Below are 19,962 nucleotides of genomic sequence, written 5' to 3'. Positions count from 1 at the left end.
CCGAATCTGGTCTGGGCTCCTCTCTCTCAGAAAATGGAGCCACCATCCTCCCAATTGCTCAAGACAAACGAGCAATTGACCCTGCCACCTCCTTCCATCCCACCATCCTCATATCCAATCCATTAGCTAATTGTGCCCATTCTGCCTCCAAAATATTTAGCAAATCCGTTCACTTTCTAGCTCCACTGCCAACACCTTGGTGTCCCTATTCTCTTCTCATCTAAAGCACTCACTGCCTCCAAACTGGTCTTCCTGCTTCCATTCTCCACCTTCTATATATAACAGCAAAATAGATGGAAACTGATTGTTCCCTTCTAATACTCGTCACTGATTTTCTGTTCCACTTAGAATGATCCTCAAATCTCTTCCTGCGACCTATCATGTGTAATGAACTGGCCTCTGCTCTGAGCCTGTAACCCTTGTGGAGCTCTTTCCTATACTAGGACCTTTGCACATGCTCTGTCCTCTTTACTAGAAATGTTCTTCTGCTCTTTCACAGCTCACTCTTATCATTTAGGTCCCAGCTTAAAAATGACCTCTTCAGGAAGGCCTTCCCTGTCTACCCTACTTAAAGTATGCCCCCCTCCCTTTCCTTCAGCTGCAGATTGCTGTTTGTTTCCTTCATAACATATATCATGATTGGAATCTATGTGGTTTTTACTTGTTTATAGAAAATTCTTAAAAAAAAAAAAAAAGAAAGAAAGAAAATCCTGCTGACTAGACTATAAGATCTACAAGGTCAGGGATCACATGCCTTTACCTTTTTGGGGGAAGAGGCAGAGGGAGAGGGATCTTAAGCATCTCCATGCCCAGTGTGGAGCCCAACATGGAGCTCAATCTCACAACCCTGAGATCATGACCAGAGCTAAAATCAAGAGTCAGATGCTTAACCAACAGAGCCTCCCAGGTGCCCCTGTTTACCACTTAATTCTAGCACCTCTCACTGCACCTAGCATGAGGGAGGCCCTTAATAAAGACTATTGCATGGAAGAATGAATGAACTCTTCACTTCTTACTCTGGTAGCTTCTCTGTGCCCTTGACTGGTCCCAGAGTTCCCTCCTCAGGGGCGGAGTGGGGTGTGCTGATGCAGAAAGGAAGACTTTAGGAGACCTGCCTTTAGAGTCTGTGGCTGGCACTAAATGCTCTGAAACTGTGAGGTGTTCTTTTGTTCAGAAAACTATGAGTGAGAAAAATTCTAGAGGGGTTACTGATGCCTTGAAATATCCATGTGTGTTTGGTGGTTCTATTTGAGCCCCGATATACTACTGACTGACTTATGTTCAAAGAGATGCACAGAATCATGGTAATTGCATATCTTTTAGTAAAGGAAAGATACTGGGTTGTTTTGTTTTGTTTTGCTTTTTTCCCTAATCGGGACTATGGTTTGAAGGTGGCTGTTCTCTAGCAGCAACGTTTTCAGGCTTATACTTTTCCTCTGTTAACACCATTGTCAGATGGTAGATAACTGAGTATTCATGTAGCCAAAGGGCGTGCAAAAAAGCCATTGAATCAAGGAAGGAGATTGGCAGAGGCTGAAACTAAGAGGAATGAAGACATGACAATATTGGAAGTAACTAGATGAAGGAAAGGTGGTTGAAGAAAAAACAAAGAAAATCCATTGAAAACAGCCTCTTTCTATTCTGTGAAAATGTGGGAGAGGTCAATTCCCCACCCTCTTATTGCCGGGCTTGCTTGTTTGATAAGAGATCCAACCACTGGTTTCTGCTGACAAGCAGAGAGGCTAGTAATGGGGTACATTAGTATACATATGTGAAAAGTGAACCCACAAATGTAGAACCTCAATAGAAATAGAACAAGTTCTTTGGTGGCTGCCATGGAACCTAACATTTGAACATCTCAATAGTAATCAAGAGTCTTTTTATGTTGAAGACAGAATTTAAAAAAATAAAAAAAGCCTCATAAAGGCAGCGGGAGAGTTTAGTATTTCACTTCCCTTAATAGGAACAGATTTTACCAGTGAAAACTCAGATTTAAAGGCTAAACAAAATAAAAAAACCTTTGTGGGTTTTTATTGTTTTGTTTTGTTTTGTTTTTGTTTTTGTTTTTTTGGTCTGAGTTGGGAAACCAAAAAGTGCAGGATTATTTCAGAGGGTTATTCCAGAGAGTTCTCTTAGTATGAACTAGTTAGGAATAAAAGCTTGTGTATTTTGGGCAGCTCTCAAAACACATCTAGGAACCCATAAAAGCCACATTTTACTATCCAGTGGTAAGAAGGAATTTTGTGACCTTTTGAGAAATTTTGTTTTGTTTTTCCTAAGAAAACCGCGATAAGGAAGTGAAGCAAGTTTCTTGGCAATGGGGAGATTGCCTCAGTGCCACAGGCTTGTGTTCCCAGGGGTGTAGGGGGCTCTGAGCAAGCATACTACCATCAAGTTGTCCTGCATGTAGGTTCCCAAATTTTGCATTTAGAAAGTTGTTCTAATTTCCACCCACCCTTGGGGTTTATGGGACAGAGGGCAGGGGCAGCCGTGGAGATGACTCCATGCCAACTCTTCCCCAGTGCGCAGGGGCTCTAAGGTCCAAGTCCAAGATTACCATGAATAAAAGGCTAAAACCCAAAAGTACAAAGAACCAAACATGGGGGTCAACCTGCAAGGAAGAAAAAGCAATTTGGGAACACAAGAAATAAGCTCCTGGATCCTTATTGCAGCCTCTGGTCTCTGAAACCAGGGTGCATATCTTTTAGTAAAGGAAAGGTACTGGGTGGATGGGGCTCATGCCTTCTCAACACTTGACACATTCGACCATACTTATCAAAAAATTCCCTTTCCTTCTTTACCTTACTTCCAGAGTTTCTTTTCTTTCCCAGACTTTGTTTATTTGAGAGAGCGCACTACGGAGAGAGAGCAAGCACAAGTGGGGGCAGAGGGAGAGGGAGAAGCAAGTTCCCCACTAAGCAGGGAGCCTGACATGGGGCTCCATCCCAGGATCCTGGGATCAGGATCTGAGCTGAAAGGAGAGGCTTAACCAACTGAGCCACCCAGGCGTCCCCACCTCCATCCAGACTTTCTAACTGCTCCTTGTCAACTTTCTCTGCAAGATACTCTTCCTTTGCTAATTACTTAAATCAGGCATTCTTAACTGGAATTGATTTTGCTCACCAGGGGTTACTTGGCAATACCCAGGACGGTTTTGATTGTCACAAAGGATGTGGGTGGGTGCTCCTGGCATCAAGGGAGCAGAAGCCAAGGAGTAGCAGCTTAGTAGAAGTTGCTAACCACCTTCAATGCACAGGCAGCCCTCTACAAAGAAAAATTATCTATTCTTGCACTCGTGAAACCATTGAGAAACTCTGGCTTAACTACTGTTATTTAATAGTGTTTATTCCTGGATTTGTTATTTTTCTCCTACTCTTTTTGGATTATCTTATCTCCTGCCACTCAGAAAAGTTGTAGCTATACTCTAATGGCTCCCAAATCTCTGTCTCCAGTTAGATTTCTCTTCTGAGTACGAAACTCATATCAACCATTCTGTTGGACATCTTCGGTTTGATAATCCTTGGTTTTGTTTGTTTTGCTTTTTTAAAAAAAATTCTCAGCAAGAAAAAAAATGTCATTGAAAAATTAGTCTATGCTTTGCAATGATCTGTTTCTAATAAAAGGGGATTAAAAGGAATTTTTGTCTGCAAGAAAACAGAAAGAGGGACACATGGTGAGATAAGACAGTTTGGGATGCCGTAAGAGATGCTGAAGAGAAACCTTGTAGTCTTCTAGGTCAGAAAGATTTATACCCAGTGAGCCTCCCAAAAGAGAGAGGGAACAAAGACTTCCACTATAAACTCTGGGGGCTCCACTAGTGCACCTCATTTTGTTCAACACTTCCAAGAGAGTCTCCACGATATTGTTCTTTAGACCTCACCCAGCCCCAGTGTGACACTGCAGGGTTATACTAAATATATGTTGAAATTCATTAATATTTCTTTGAATTCAATATACTTCTTCTACTTTCCAACTGCCTGGATTGCAGAAACATCACTGCTTCTCATGGGCTATTTGATGGATATTGAATGAGGGCATTTCCCAAGCAAGCCTCTCCCCTTTCTTCTACCCCCATGCCCCATTTCCAACTGCCTCCTCCTCTGAGGGTAAGATCCCCGTTGCAGTGAGCTCATGTGTCCATCCTTGTCCACCTATAGATCCAATAAACCAACCAACTACTTGTGTTTGGGAAAGTCACCAGCGAGCAACTGCCACTCTTGCAGAACATCTGGCAAGTCCCTTTAGGAATACCCTGATAGGTCAGCAAGGGAGAGCCAGATGCAGGAAGGAGAAATTGTGGAAACTCGTCCATCATGGGATCAGTCATGTGGGGAGTTTGGAACTTTGCCCTGGAGTTTGTGCTCACAGGGTGCTTTCCTGAATCACTGTTATCTCCCAGGGAAACCAGCTGCCTACACATTGCATCCTTTATTGCCATCATGATATGATATCTGAGGGGAAGCGATGGTGCCCTGAGACACCGAGGCTCTTAAAGCAAGAGCAGATTCTCATGCTTCTGAAACTTTCTCTTTCTTGAAAAGAACAGTCTCCTTCCTCCAACTTGGAGCAGCTTTCTAGAGAGCTGCCCATCTGTCTATGTCTTAAAAACAAGTCTCCATGTGTGCTATCTGGAGCCAGCCACAGAAGCAGGGAGGAAGGGCGGATTACACACTGATACAGAGGAGGAGATACAAAGAAGGTCTGAACAGAACCTGGGGGATTTCCACCTGGCCTGATCTCCAAATGGAGGGCCATGGCCAGCAGATCCCAAGATGAACAAAGAAAAGCCTCTGCTGATTCCCTATGTTCTGACTTCCTGCAGGGCTGCTGGCACCTGGCTGGTGGTGACTCCCCTTCATTGAGTCTGCAGTTGACAGCCTGAGCTTGTTTCCCAGAGCCACATTTCCTCACAGGTTTCCCTGTGACCCACAGCATCCACTTTCAGCATTTGGGGGGCTCTTGATAGCCAGGGCAAAGGATAAAGGTGATCAGCCTAAAGAGGGATTGATGTGGTCCTGCGACCACAGACTCAGCATGGTACATGGTTGACAGGGTCAGTTGAATGCAACCTTCAGCCACTGGCTTCTTCCAGAATGCCAGACTGTCTTCTAAGGCTAGATGGTAGACTGCCTCTTCCTCTGCTGCCCGACTCCATTGTTTCACTGACTTGTTCACTGAGGCCAGAAATAGTAAGTGAGAAGAGTAGGTCGAGTGCTGTGTTGGGCAACTGGAGATGAAATGTGGATAGCTCTAAGCCTCCAGTTGGTTCTATCCTGTTCAGTCAGTATCTGGTGAATGCAAGCATGTGATGCTGTGATGCAGATGTGCAAGGAGAGGTTCAGCTGTGCCAGGGAAGGGCATCATCCTGAGGTTTCAGGATGGCTGCAAATGGTTCCTGGAGGTAAGGATATCTACGCTGAGCCCTGTAAGGTGTGAAGTTGGAGGAGGCTGATGAAGGGGAGGGACAAGTGTGTGATGTATCAGTGATGAGGGAGGGAACCGTGGGTGGAGGAGGAGTAATTAGGGGGTGAAGATGGGGTAAAGGCTGTAGGTAGGAGCAGCAGGGCATAGAAATAAGATGGGCGGGATCCCTGGGTGGCGCAGCGGTTTGGCGCCTGCCTTTGGCCCAGGGCGCGATCCTGGAGACCCGGGATCGAATCCCACATCAGGCTCCCGGTGCATGGAGCCTGCTTCTCCCTCTGCCTGTGTCTCTGCCTCTCTCTCTCTCTCTCTTTTTTTAAATAAAAAAAAAATTAAAAAAAAAAGAAATAAGATGGGCAAGGTGACCACATCATCAGGGGCTCTGTGGGCTGCATTAAGGACTTAACTCTACTGTGTAATACATAAGCTCAAATACAGAAAATCTGTCCAAAAGCATTTATCAAGCAGAGGAGGAGTTCTGAAAAAATAGATGAGAGCTTTACCCTCAAAGAGTTTATAATCTGATGAGACAAGGAGAAAAAGGTGACCACATAAAAATTAAATTGGCAACATAAAAAGTAAAACTGAACATAACTAAGCACTGAAACATCAAGTGCAGCCCCAAAGAGCTGTGGGAAGGTCAGGAGCGTGAGCATCTCATGCAAAGGCAGGATGTGACGTCAGTGTGGTATGGATGTGACGGGGCCCCAGAGGTTGCAGGAAGGGCTGGGCACTCCCTTCCCAGAGACAGCATGGTTTCCTTGGTGAAGCTTCTTATTTGCAGGGAGGGGCTGCCCAACTGTCTGAATTCCTCCAAGCATTTAGATCTCTGTGTCACCAACAGGGTATAATACCTCCACTCCAGGCTCTAAACCGAGAATAAAATACTGGCTGTTGTCTGACTCATAATGGGAAAGAAAACAAACAAAAAAACCCAACAGGGGGGAAATGGTATTTCTGGAGTCCATCTACTATTCTGATCATCAGAAGCCTACATAATTATACAATTATCTCCGTGCTGGAAGGATTTCCTTCTAGAGATTGCATTTTATTATTTTGCCTTCAGATTTTTATCAGTTTATGGAACCTAGATCTCTGAACTGTTGTTTTGGGGCCACCACCTACCAGTGGAAAATACTAGTGGAAAAACTTGATTTCCCCGAAACACAGACAAACAAACAAAAAAAAGGGATTGTGTTTATTCCATCATTCTTGTTACTTTGGCTGTCCGGAAACCTATTGCAAGTTTGAATCTCAATAACAGCAGCCCTCTGGTTGACTTATTTGCATTTCATTGTTTTTTATGGGTCCTTGACTTTCTTTTACATTTTCTCACGTTAATGTGTACTTTTTGGTTGTGAGGCATCTCAAAGGTGTGCAGGGCTGGTTGGGAGAGAAGAATTAAAGAGCTCAGTAAGTGGAAAACAGAAGGAATTCTAGCGAAGGGGACAGAATGAAAGACCAGGATAAGGAGGAGACTGATTTGAGTCAAAAGAGGGGGAGCCTGTTAAGACACAGTGGAAAATCAGAAGGAGAGATGAGATTAGGGAAGGAGTGTAGACAGTGGACCGAGGCAACAGGTAGCCACAGAAGATCCTTGAACAAGAGTAGCATCATACACTTGTTTTGGGAAGGTTTTAATTGTAGTGTTGAGTATGTACCAACGTAGGAGAAAGCTAGGGAGGTAATGCCAGGGGAGATCAAAAGCTGGGCAGCTATGGGAAGAATTGGAAGGGAAAAGTGAATCAAGTTTGGATATAAGACATGAAGGAATGAGGCATTGATTACAGCAGGTGTTTAGGGTATTATTATGGCCAGAGAGAATTAAACAAGAGGAAGGGATTTGGGTGCTTTGGAGAGGTATGGAGAGAGAGGAAGACAGAAAAAGGCAAATATATTCCTGGATTGTAGGGTCCTAAGATTCTTACCCTTAACTGGATCAAATATGAACACTCACTTCTTCACTAGACTGGATGCTGTCAAAGCCACCTAGCTTCCTGTTAGAAGAATACTGCTTTGAGATGTTGACCACACTGCATATTAACTCAAAGCACAACAATGTAGTAAGTAAGAAATCACTTAGAAATGCTCTTTAAAAAAAAATTAAAAAAAAACAAAAAGAAAAAAAAGAAACGCTCTTTAAAAGATCCACTAAGTTATCATTTAACCACCTGTTCAATTCACAGACCAGTTCATAAGTAACACCCTACTCTTCTTCCTCAGCCCAGTGGAGCATTTACTTCTCTTTCCAGGTCAGTTTATAAAGACTATTCACATTTCTCCCAACCTTTTGTTATGAAAATTTTCAGACCAAGTGCAGTTGAAAGAATTTTACAGTGATCACCTGGATTATCTGCAATTTAGATCCTACAATTCAGAGTTAACTGAATTTGTTTTATCTCCAATCTGTGCATCCTCCCATCCATGAACTCAACATCCATATTTTTGGTATATTTCAGAGTAAATTGCAAACTACTACTCCTCTATGGTAAATAAGATTATTGGTTTTTAACTTCTGTTTTCTGAATTTGTACAAAGCTGGGCTGTGCCAGCCTGCCTAGATAGACTGTAAAGATCAAAGGGAAGCCTGTGGCTCTTTCTGTGGGTGGCTTATCTTCCCAACCCCCCGCCCCAGGCATTTGAACATTGGCTCTTTAATTATAGTGGTGCCTAACCTGTGCACTTGAGTTTCTAGAAAGTGGGAAAGGGAATTCTTACAAATCTAATCATAGTGTCTTCTATACTCTTTGTATTTGAGGCTGAAAAGACTCCTGCAGGTAGTGTAGGTGGAAAAATTTATAGAAAAGAAAAGAGTGGTCCCCAGGCATATAAAAAATATAGCCTATGTCTACATTTCTGGATTTCCATGTATCAAATGGGCTTAAAGCAAAATTATAACTGTAGCAACAGAGGGGTCATAGAGAATACAGATTTTCTCTGCTTTTGGACACAAAATATTCCCAGGAAGACCTTCACTATTGTCCCAATCTGTCAGTTTTAGAGGCAGAAACTACAGTGGTGAGGAATGAGATACAAGTTTTTAGCTGGCAAAGGAATGGTAGTTATCAAAATCAGAGATGGTCTTATTGGGATTTACAAAACTTGGGATTTACAAAACAATTATTACTGTGTGTTTTTACCACATGTGGTTTTCGAGCTTATGGAACATGATCCAGCAGTGTAATGACAAGCCTGAGTATAAGAGCATTCTATTAAGGATTGTTTTGCCTCCTTTTTCATGTCTGTTGTATTTACATTTAAGTTTTAATTGATGTTTTGGCCTTGTGTTTGCCCCTGAAGAGATTTTGTAAAGGCTTTCATTTTTTAATACATAAAAAGGATTATATTCCAGGTATATTAAGTAAAAAATACCCTTAAAGTCCCCAGAAATGAGATCTTGCTGGTGTAATAAAACTTTATTTTGCAATATCTATCCATTAGCCCCACAAACAAACCAAAGACATTGTCTTAGAGACTTGGGGAAAAGGACCTCAGTTTGGAAAGCGTCAATGTAAGGAACTGATTCTCAGGTGTAAGCATGGCCTGAACAGAGAGGTGGAGACAAAGTTAGAGACGAACACAAAGTGGGTGATTATTATGCTAAGCTCATTTTGAGAAACAGCATCTGAAGGAGAAAGTCCTTGACCAGTCCGAGGAGGTCGAAGCTGGCTTTTTTATCTTGGTCTTCTCAAATCAACACAAGGGGTAGTCTGACAAGGAAATGAAATCAAGGAAAGAGGCAGAGATCATATTTTTAAATGTGATTATCTGATTTTTAAAATATGGAGCCTCCCTGAATTTCATTCACTGGAGAAAATTAAATGCTCTTGGTCCCTCCGGGGATCTTAGAGATAAGAGTGTGACCATCCTGGCTTACGGATTTAGTCTGGGGAGCCTGCCTGACGGTGATGGAAAACTGTTGGCTCCACGGGTTATCTCAGGGATTAAGGCTGGTCTCTTTCACAAGAGTCAGGCAAATGCATCCCGTGATACATTTAGCCTCCAACCAGGGAAGCTGTTTATAACAGCTACGTACCTACAGGCATGAGGTGAGTAAAAATAAGCACTTATTATGTTTCACGTTGTGACTCATGTAACCTTGTAGGAATGCTCTGCGGGCTGGTAACTTCCAGTACTTATGCACAAGGCTACTTTACATCCAGGGGATCTAAAGCACATTACTATACTAATATTTAAATCACTACTTCATACTTAGAGTTCCATCTCCAAGATATCCAGATGGGAAGTAGGCATTTATACCAAGGACAGGAGGAAGAAGCATAATTTAGTAGAAAAGGATGGGAAAAGAGCAACCCTGTCCTTTTAACCAATGCATCTGGAATGAGACACTTAAAGAAATTTCTACCAAAATGATGGCTAATTGACAAGGGAAGATAATTTGATTCCATCGTTTCCGTTCACACATACTATTGTTTCAGCCCATGATGTTTTGTTTACTCTGGAAGGAAATATTTTACCCCCTCTGAGATAATTAATTTTTGTCAGCTTCACTGTTTATAAGGGAAACTGAGAAACTGTTAATTGAAATACAGAATGAGTCACTGTTTTCAGTAATTTTTGGCAGCATTCTAATTTGTGTCAATCCCAGCCTAATTATTAGATTTTTTGGAAGCAGAAAGCATATTTGATATTTCTCTTACTGATCTTTTTCTTCCTTTTTTTTTTTTAATATGTGCTGCCTGACAAAGGTTATACAGTTGATATGAACATGAGGTAAAATACCAGTACATTTGAAATACCAGGAGGTTCATTTTGTCACGCTTGGCTCATCACGCTAGCCCAGTGTTTAGAAAGCTCTCAGACTGTGGTCTTCCTCCTACCCCCAGCCCGGATGAAAAAAATGCTGTTCTTTTGAAGACCTTTTAGCTAGTACTAAGCCACGGTATATGGCCCGTCACTAATGACATCACTGAAGTAAACTTCCCAGAAGCCATCAGGGAGAAGTCGTTTGGAAATCCAATTGAATGTCACTTGTAAAGGGCAGGCTTCTAGAAGAGGTGACCAGTCATGCATTCCTGAGTTATTTGTTGTAAAAGCATTAATCACTATGAACTCATTTGCTCCTAATGTGAACACCCTACATTATTCCACAGGAACTCTCTTCCCAATGATCATTAATGTAGAGATCTGAAGCTGCTGACAATGGGCAAGGTTAATAAAATCTGTTAGATCAATGGCCAGTGTAATGGGACTGTTAATGCTTCCTAACAGAAGTGGGATCTTCCTGGTAGCGTCAGAATGAAGGCAGGCAAAGAGGCAGCTGGCTGTGCTGGCCAAACAGCCCCACCTCTCACCACCTGAAGTGGCCTCTGGATGAAGAGCGCATTGATGTCAGCTGCAGCGTGTGGCCAGGCCTCTGAAGGGGCAGCTGTGGGCTGGGGAGGGAGCTACAGGGTGGCCACAGGGACGGCTCTGCTACCGTGCTCCAGCTACCTGCCTTCCTGCGTCCTAGCCCCTGGTGGTGCTATGGACATCCTAGGACTTCGCTTCACCCCACTCTATCTATCTACACTGGGCCACCAAGGAGATGAAGGAGGACAATCAGTGATAATGGTGACAATCATGGCTAATGCTCACTGGAAGTTCTCAGAGGTCAAGGACTAAGCCCTTTACATATTCTAATCTCAACCCTCGAGGCCCTACTCTCCATGACGTGAGGACGATTCTCCATTTTATAATGGAGGAAGCTGAAGTTCAAACAGATTCAGTAACTAGTACAAGGTCAGATTTGAAAGTGTGTGCCCTTAAGCACTATGCTCCTTTATTAGTGGGAGAGCCACAGAAACTGTAGCCTAATTTCAGACCAAAGAAAGGTACAGGGTGTAACCGTTGGCCTACACACCTTGCCACTTGTACATGCATCCTGTCGGTATGTTCAGGACCAATCTTGGAAAAGTCTGTGAAAACTATGGTTTGTCTTTAATGCTGTTCACTAAGCTTTGCTACTAAAATGTGGGTACCTGGGACCTGTAACAAGGGCAATTGCTTTGTGCCACCCACCTGCAGCCTTGTTGGGGCCCCAGGAGGCCTTCTCTGCCCAGCAGAATCCTATTATTAAAATTTGTTCCTTCTCATTACACCCCTGTCTCATAAAAACTTGTCACATTTCTCTAAGGGTCTTGATCTCCTGACTTCACCCTAGCTAGTTTAGGTAGAGTAAGAAGAAGCTATGGTCTCCTGGGGATGCCTCTGAGCACAATGCGAATAGGACTGACAGCAGAGGCCACCCAGAGCCAGCACCCAGGGCCCCAGCAACATAGCCGGGCATGGGAGCACAGTGTCATGGGCTCTGGAACATTCTGAACTCCCAGCGACTATTGTAACTGAGGTGCTGACATGGCTGCCTTGGGGCTCAGAAATGGAAACTGGATGGAGTTCACAGGTGGAGGCTAAAGATGCAAGAGGCTGCCAAGAGCAGAGGAAATTAGGGACTGGGATGAAAGAGGAATGGTAGCTATAAGCATAAAAAATATAAAATCCCAACACTATTAGATGTTCCCAGTCAGCAGTGTTCCCTGCTCACCCCACCCCCAGATCTTACGAATACACATCATAAGTGCTAGACTACATGGCAGAGGATAGAAATGCAGTCGTACTGAGTAAGAGAAATTAGCACGAGGAAAATGCAGGGACAGCATTGTGGAAGATTGGGTTGGCTGTGAAGAACGCGAATGATTAGAATACAGGGAGGGAAGACATTCCACAAAGAGCGTTGGGCATGAACAAAAGTGTGAGAGTGGGAACAAGTATGCTGAGTACAAAGGAGAATGAAGGAAACAGCCTAGTTCTAGTGGATGAGTGTGTGTAAGTGTGTACGTGTGGGTGTATAAGTGTGCATGCATGTGTGTTGGAAGAGGAGAGCAGAGGGCGTGGGGAATGGTGAGGGGTAGCCCATTGCAAAGGGCCTTGGTGGCCAGACAAAGGAGTTTGGGCCAACACAGTAGGCAATAGGGAGCCACTGTAGGCCCTTGGACATCTAGGGAGCATAGTCTAAGCTAAGTTAAGGGAAGTTTCATCTGGTAGCTGCATAAGAAAGTAGATTAGAGAGGAAAGAGAAAATTAGGGACATAGGCAGCTGGGGCAGCCTAACATTATGATTTATCATTTATCATTTTCTCTCCTCCAGCACACATCCATATTGCCCTTCTCACTGGTGGAGGTCATGCTCAGGCCACATTGCTATCCCCGGAAGAAGAAAGGCCTCACTGTGTTGGCTGGCGCCAGCATTATGTACATCACCAGGTAAGAATTGCAGACAGATAATCTACCCAGGCTCTTCCTTCAGGACTATGAGGGATGCCCCTGAAGAAGCATACTGTCTTATAGGAATGCCTTTATCTTGCTTTAGCAGAGATTTAACCATTACTAAATTTTTAGGTAGGAAAGATTCTTATTGTTTGATGTTGATGCTCATGGAAATATCACATGCACTAGAGTACACAGGCGTCCATGCTCAGGCAAGAAGTCATGCGTTCCTCTCTCCCCTTCATGAAGAAGTCGTCATTGCAAAGCTATGCTTATTACTTTCCCCAAGAGAATACTGATCATTGGTTTCATTTGCAATTAAAATGTTTGGATGTTTATAGCAGCAATATCCACAAGACCCAAACTATGGAAAGAGCCCAGATGTCCATCAATAGATGAATAAAGTTGTGATATATATATATATATACACACACACACACACATATATAGGTATATGTATATGTATGTGTATTTACACATACAGCCATCAAAAAGAATGAAATCTTGCCATTTGCAATGATGTGGTTGGATTTAGAGGGTATTATGCTAAACAAAATATGTCAATCAGAAAGACAATTATCATATGATCTCATGAAGATGTGGAATTTAAGAAACAAAACAGAGGATCATAGGGGAAGGGAGGGAAAAATAAAACAAGATGAAATCAGAGAGGGAGACCACTCATAAGAGACTCTTAATCAAAGGAAACGAACTGAGAGTTGCTGGAGGGGAGTGGGGAGGATGGGTGATGGACATTGAGGTAGGCACATGAGCTTGGGTAATGAGCACGGGTATTCTATAAGACTGCTAAATCACTGACCTCTACCTCTGAAATTAATAATAATTATATGTTAATTATTTGAATTTGAAGTTTTAAAAAATAAAATGGGAAAAAAATTAAAAAAGAAAAAAAGTAAAATGTTGGGGTGGATGAATAATCTGAAGCACCCAAATATATTCCATCTAAAAAAGCATTTGTCAGGTTGATCAGGCTAGGTCTGGCCCATCCTGTCTGCTTGTATTGTTATGGGCTCATTTGCATCAACATTTGGCACAAGAGCTCCTATAGGGCATCTGGGCAATTGCCTGGGGGCTTGCAGAACAGCCTAGTCAGAGGCATGAGAGGTAATTCAAGTAGCTGGCCTAGATTTCATTATTCAGCCACGTGGTGACACCAGTACTCAGAGTGCCGCTCAGTGGTCTGTAATCAAGGGAAAAGGTGTGGCCTTCCACCTGATGATTGGAAACCCCCCTCTCGATTCTGGCGCCTTCTCATCCACTACCATGCCCTTGTTCTACTGATAAGGGCATGCCAAGCATAATACCTACAGATGGAAGCTAATCATGATATTGCTTCTCCAGTCTAGATTTACATAAACTGTTCACATCTGACAATCTGGGTAATCCCCCAACCCCTCCCTATGTGGGGGAAGTTTAATTTAGGATAGGACTCTGCTAGAAATGGGAGCCAGAAACAGAACACAATCCAAAGTACTGGGGCTCTCGCCATGCTTGTTTCATTGGCTTTCACCATCTTCTGTTTCAAAGCCTATAAGCTTTGTGCCCAGAACTCAGTTGATAGCTCTTCCCTTGTGTTTTCTCCATCTCCTGCAACGTATGCACCTCCCACCCTTCTGCGCCTCTCCTTTCCCGAGTGCCCAAATCTTTCTTGCTTCTCCTCTCTTGAATAAAGAAAGTACTTACTTGCTCCGTAAATCTACCCCAAGACTGTTCTCCAGTCTTGGGCCTTTGCATTGTAACAAAGGATAACTTTTAGAGAGCAGGCGATAGTTAGGAACCTTCTGGCAGTTGATGCCTGGAGCACAGTGTTGAGAAGGATTCTGAGACCCTACCAAAAAAGAATTTTGTCATCCATCGGCAATTATCTGCCAATAGTGTAAGAATGGAGAGTGGTAAGATACATGCCATATATTTGCCATATTTGGCTTAACCCAAAGCAATAAATCCCTAAAGATAGAATATCTGGAACTTGGGGTTGGGTAAGAGTGTGTATACATCAAGATATCTTGTTGTTGTTGTTATGCATGGAACAGATGCAGGGTAGCGTCATGCTGAGTATGCATATGAATTTCCATGCTTTTGTTTTTTTGTGTGGACTTGCATCTGATTTGGTCTTCTCTGAGTGTAACTTTTGGAGTTAGTACATTAAGTAGCATTTTTTTGGTCTGTTAACTTTTTCTGCCTAACAATTTGGCAGTTGGTCATCTGTCACATCTGACTCGTGCTCTTTTATATTCAGAGACCAAGAGGGTAAAAGACCACCAAAAGCCACTGGCATTTTGGGGAGAAATCATGGTGGCCATAAAGATGAAAAGAAGCCATCAAGAGGGCTTAGCTTGTTGGTGCCTGGGCATGCGATCTGACAATGCGGGAAACGGGGGTTGGAGAAAGGAGGTGTAATGAGATGGGGGTCTGTTATGAGTGCATCCTGTGTCCATTCAGTTATTCATCAGCTCCAGGCACTGTGCAAAGCGACTGAGTTTATAGTGATGTGCAAGGCACCACGCTGCCTCTAGGGACTGTCTGAAGAGAAGAGGGTGCCCAAACTAAGGGACGAGAGAGGGAGGGGGAAACGCAGGGTGCTATGGGTGCCCAGGAGGGATGTTGGGAGCTAGCTCCTGAAGGAAATTGATGTCTAAGTTGAGACCCAAAGAATGAGAAGGAATAAGTCAAAAGAGATGTGAAAAAGACCACCAGACAGAAGGAACAACATCTGCATAGGGCTGGAGTTGCTGAGAGGAGGGCTGAATTGGAGGACAGGGAAAAGCCAGATCATCAATTCACATCAGCGAGTCTGGACTTTGAAACTGAGGGCTTCTCTGTGGGAAAGTTTTAGGAGGAGGAGTGAAATGATGTGGCTTATGTAAGAAAGATGATTGGAAAGATGACTCTGGATGAAGTGCAGTAATTGCAGAACAAGACCTGGAGGCCTATTGGTGGCATTTGTGCTAACTCGGGAGAATTGACAGTCTCAGCCAATCTGTAATTGGAATGAGAGAGGGTGAGTGGTGGTGGAGGTGACTTGGAGGTCATCCAGCGCTGGAGGCCCAAAGCCTCAGCAGAATAAACGACACACCCAAGGTCATATGGCTAGGGAAGATCAGAGCGGGACTTACACTCGGGGCTCCTATCTCCGAGTACAATTCACTTCCCATGATATCCACACGGCCGGGTATTTGTTCAGCTCCCCGTTTGTGCAAAACACATCTGTGAAATGTGGGGGTAGGGGGGTAGAGTGGAGGTGGGGTGCAGGGAGAAGCATGCAAAAATGCTTAACCTCATTTCTATGGTCAAACTTCTGTGATGTCATGGTTCCCAGTTCTGTGCTTGGATTGGATGTTAAAGTGATACAATGGAGCGAGGGTAGAGAGAGGACAGAGACCAGTCACCAGCAGGCATGTGACTGGGTGGGCCCCAGCAGGGAGCCAAAGTGGTTTGGGATTTGGACTTTCTTGTCATTGATGAAGCACTAAATCAACATTTGGCCCATTGGGCTCCATTTTTACTAGAAGGAGGCAACTAGATTGATGTGCTGCCCTACACACCGAAGCTCCCCTGCTTCTGCCCGTCATTCCTGGCTGGGGGATCTCACACTCTGCTGCCTGCTGCCTCAACCCTTACGCAAGGCTCTGGGGCCCATGAGCCCTCACAGCCACAGATGGCCAGCAATGAAGTTCCACCAACCATGCATATCCATGGAGATGTTTTAGGGAAGTGGCCATGGGCCAGCTGTTAGGCATGCCAGTTTGGATGGTCAAATAGGGAAACAGCCTCGCAGGAATGAGGTAAAGAATATGGGCCAAGGCCAGAGTGAGCGTGAGAAACAAACATGAGTCAGAGAAAAAGGCAATAACTCTGAGCTGGAGAAGCACTGCCCTGCCGAAACCACGTTACATCGACCCAAAAATAGCCAAGACCGTGGGGACTGCCTCTAATGTGACACTTGATTTTTGTGATTTTTCAGATTGCAAAATTGGAGGGCTGGCCCATAAGTTGGAAAATAAAGCTTCGCAAAGTAGTAATAACTGTAAATCTTTCATTTCCTTTGGAAAGCATTACTCACCTATAAATGCAGTAGCTTGCTCCTTGCTCCCTTCTCTCTCACCCCTAAATACCTCACCTAGCTCTCTTTGAGGTCATGGTGAGGATCAGGAAAACAGAAATATTCCTACAGCTGGCTCTGATTCACTCTTTCATGGAACAAATATTTCCCCTAACGCAGGGCTGGTCCTGCTGGGAAAAGCCAAATTATATAAGGCCAAGCCCCTGCCTATGAGGGGGCTTTGTACTTAATAAGGGGGGGGGGGGATGAGCCACATGCTATAAAAACACAAGACGGGAAGGGATGACATTTAGCCAATACAAGAAACTGCGGGAACACAGAGGAGGAAGCGGTTATGTCTGGCTGGGTGGTGTGGGAAGGCCTCAGGAAAGGTGCATGTTGGATCCTGATCCTGGAGGACTGGCGGATTGCAGGGGCAAAAGGGAGAGAAAGTGAACAACAACATGGTCCCACGGCCAAAAGAGCACAGATCATGGTAGAGCAATGGTCGGCACCTCCCTAGAGCCTGACCTGCTGGTGACAGAGGCTAAGGGGAAGTGGCCTTACCACTGCCCACCCCCTGAGGCTCAGGACAGCAGGCTAGAGGCTAGACACGGTGTAGACAATGTGAGGTTTGGTTGTCACTATTTGTTTCTACAGCATGGAGGGGAAGTGGGAGCTGTTAGTAAGGTGGCTAGAGAATTCTGCTGTAAAAAGGCTGCCTTGACAGTGGTGTTTAAAACGCATCAGAACAGCAAAATGTGGGAAGCAAAATAGAATAAAATAACACACAAATAGAAATCAGTTGGAATATTCTTACCAAGGAGTTTAATCCCCATGTCCTATTCTTCGTCCACAGTTATGTCATAGCTCTGGTGTCAGCCGGTGTCTGGATACTCAGAGCACCCTTTCCCTGGTTACATGTGGGCAGAACCCTCTTTTCTAAGAGCGCTCTTCTCTAAGCATGTGAGTGCTCACACCTGCCACGTTGACACCTATGCAGACCGAGAGGTCACAAGACCTAGATACCTAGCCTCCTGTGCCCAGTGCCTTCACCAGGCTCTGCTTTCAGGTCAGCTTGGCACCCCCATTGCCGACCCACCCTGCTACTGGCTGCTAATGCCCTGTGTCAGTAGAGCACTGCTAACAGCCACTGAAACAGTCCTAGCTCTTGCTCTCAGTAGACCAGAAGTCTGCAGGTGCCATAGGTGTCTCTGCTAGTGTGTAAGGTATTGCATACCGAGGACAAGCATCATGCAGACATGCAGCTATAACCCAGCAGTAAGGGAGATATTTGTAAAGTTGCTCCTGAAGCACAGTTCCCATGAGGCAAGAGCGATCGTTCCTTTCTTCTATACTATGCTCACTCAGGTGAGCTCCGACATCGAAGCTGCCTGGGCCCTCAGGTGTAGCAATCCACTAAATTTATACAGCCATTGACATACACACTCACCTGTGTACTATACATATAGATATCTTACCTCTAGGATACATTAAAAATTGCCAGAGGGATACACGAAGCTGAGTTCCCAGATCAGCCCCTACTTCCACTGGTGCATTATGGTGAGTTCCTGTCCAGAGCCCCTGTTACTTTTTCCTGGGCATAAATACAACCTTGGTCTGGGGCTGTCTGGATGCATCATAGTTGCACAACCTTGATTCTTGAGATCAGAATTCCAGCCCCCCCAAAAAAAAAAAAAAAAAAAGAATTCCAGCCCCATTTTCCACAGTACATCTTAACCCCCAGGTAAATTAATATGTGAAATAAATGTGAAGATCACACACACACACACACACACACACACACTCACACACTCTTATTATCAGCACTTGGAATCCAGGGCCAGCCAGGATGCAGACAGGTAGCAGGTGAAAATGGGGGAGCCAGAGAGGACATGGCCATTTGCTGTCCTAATGATTCCTGAGCAAACCTCAGCTCTCTCTCAACCAGAATGCCTGTTGGAGAAATTAGCAGCAAGACCAACCTACAGAATGATACCGTGGGTGTCAGGACAGAGGGCAGCCCTGAGACACATTGTGGAGGGAACAGAACAGGTTTTGTGGAGTCATTGGCATGCCATGAGCAAAGGAGAAGGAAAAATCAAGGAAAATTCTATGAATTTTTGGCTGTTGGACTGGGAAGATGGTGGGTGCACTAATAGAAGCAGAAGCATACTTTCAGGGTATAAGTAAAAGATTGCATTTAAAATCCCATATCTGGGTCCTATTCTGGTTTAATTGGTTTAGGATAAGTCCTAAAGTCCTTTTAAGGTCCCCAAGGCAATTCTAATCTTCAGCCAAGGTTGGGAACCACTTGCCTAGAGGAACTTCTGTTTGGACATTCAGACCGGGCCCTCTCCCAAGAGAGGTGGGACAGTGGAGATCCAGAGAGGGAACCCTCCTGGTGGGATGAGATTACTGAAGAGATAGAGGCAGGGGAAGCTGGGAGAGACAGAGAGGGAGAGGGGGGAGGGGAGGGAGGAGGAGGGAAAGAGGAAGAGAGAGAGGGGAGGAAGAAGAGACAAGAGACGGAAGGGGGAGGAGGGAAGAGAGAAAGGGTGGGGAGAAGGGTGGAGCCAGGGAGACAAGGAGAGGGGGAGAGGTAGAAAGTGAATGAGGAGGTAATGCCCTCGCCCAAGGGGCTGAGGGGGCAAGGGGAGCAGCCAGGTAGCAAAGAATGATCAGATGGTAGCAAACCGAGAAGGTACAGGAGTCCTTTTTGTAGCTTAAGGCTGGCAGGTGTCTTCAATGTGCCATTGCTCACATGTGTGACTGGGAGCTATTTGCAGAGAAGAGTACAAAGCCTGAGAGGGCAGGTGAGCAGAGGGGTGACATGGGAGTGCCTTGCAAAGGCAACAATAGGCTCCTCCGTCCCTACCTTAAGGAATCGCCAGGTCCCAGCTGTTGTCAGGGACATTTTCCTTGTAGAAAATCTGCTAACTTGTTGCATTTCTTGACAAAATGTGAATCCAGGTTGTCCCTGTCTTCTGGCCTCCGATGCAACTGTGACCATCTGACATGCTTCTGTAGGAAGTCGGCCTGAAAATATGGGACCAGAGAGTCCTTTAGTTCTATTTTTCTGCTGGGCAAGGGAAAGAGAGCGTGAGTGTTAGCACTTTAAGAATTACATGCAGAAAGCCCATAAAACCCCTCGTTATCGACTCGTCCCTAACCCATAGACTTCCACTGCTATTGTACTGATGAGACAAGAA

At 44.5% G+C, this 19,962-nt stretch overlaps 1 protein-coding gene across 1 annotated transcript in view; it reads left to right on the top strand.

Moving 5' to 3' along the window:
• Nucleotides 1–19,962, top strand: part of ADTRP (androgen dependent TFPI regulating protein) — a 62,629-nt gene that overhangs the window by 29,032 nt on the left and 13,635 nt on the right. Inside the window, exon 5 of the mRNA XM_038584178.1 lies at nt 12,569–12,684. Within this exon, the coding sequence (XP_038440106.1) occupies nt 12,569–12,684 (116 nt within the window). The remainder of the gene's footprint in view (nt 1–12,568; nt 12,685–19,962) is intronic.

This window comes from Canis lupus, chromosome 35 (assembly GCF_011100685.1).
Source record: "Canis lupus familiaris isolate Mischka breed German Shepherd chromosome 35, alternate assembly UU_Cfam_GSD_1.0, whole genome shotgun sequence".
Classification (NCBI taxonomy): domain Eukaryota; kingdom Metazoa; phylum Chordata; class Mammalia; order Carnivora; family Canidae; genus Canis; species Canis lupus.
This window is presented reverse-complemented; position numbering and strand designations above follow the sequence as displayed.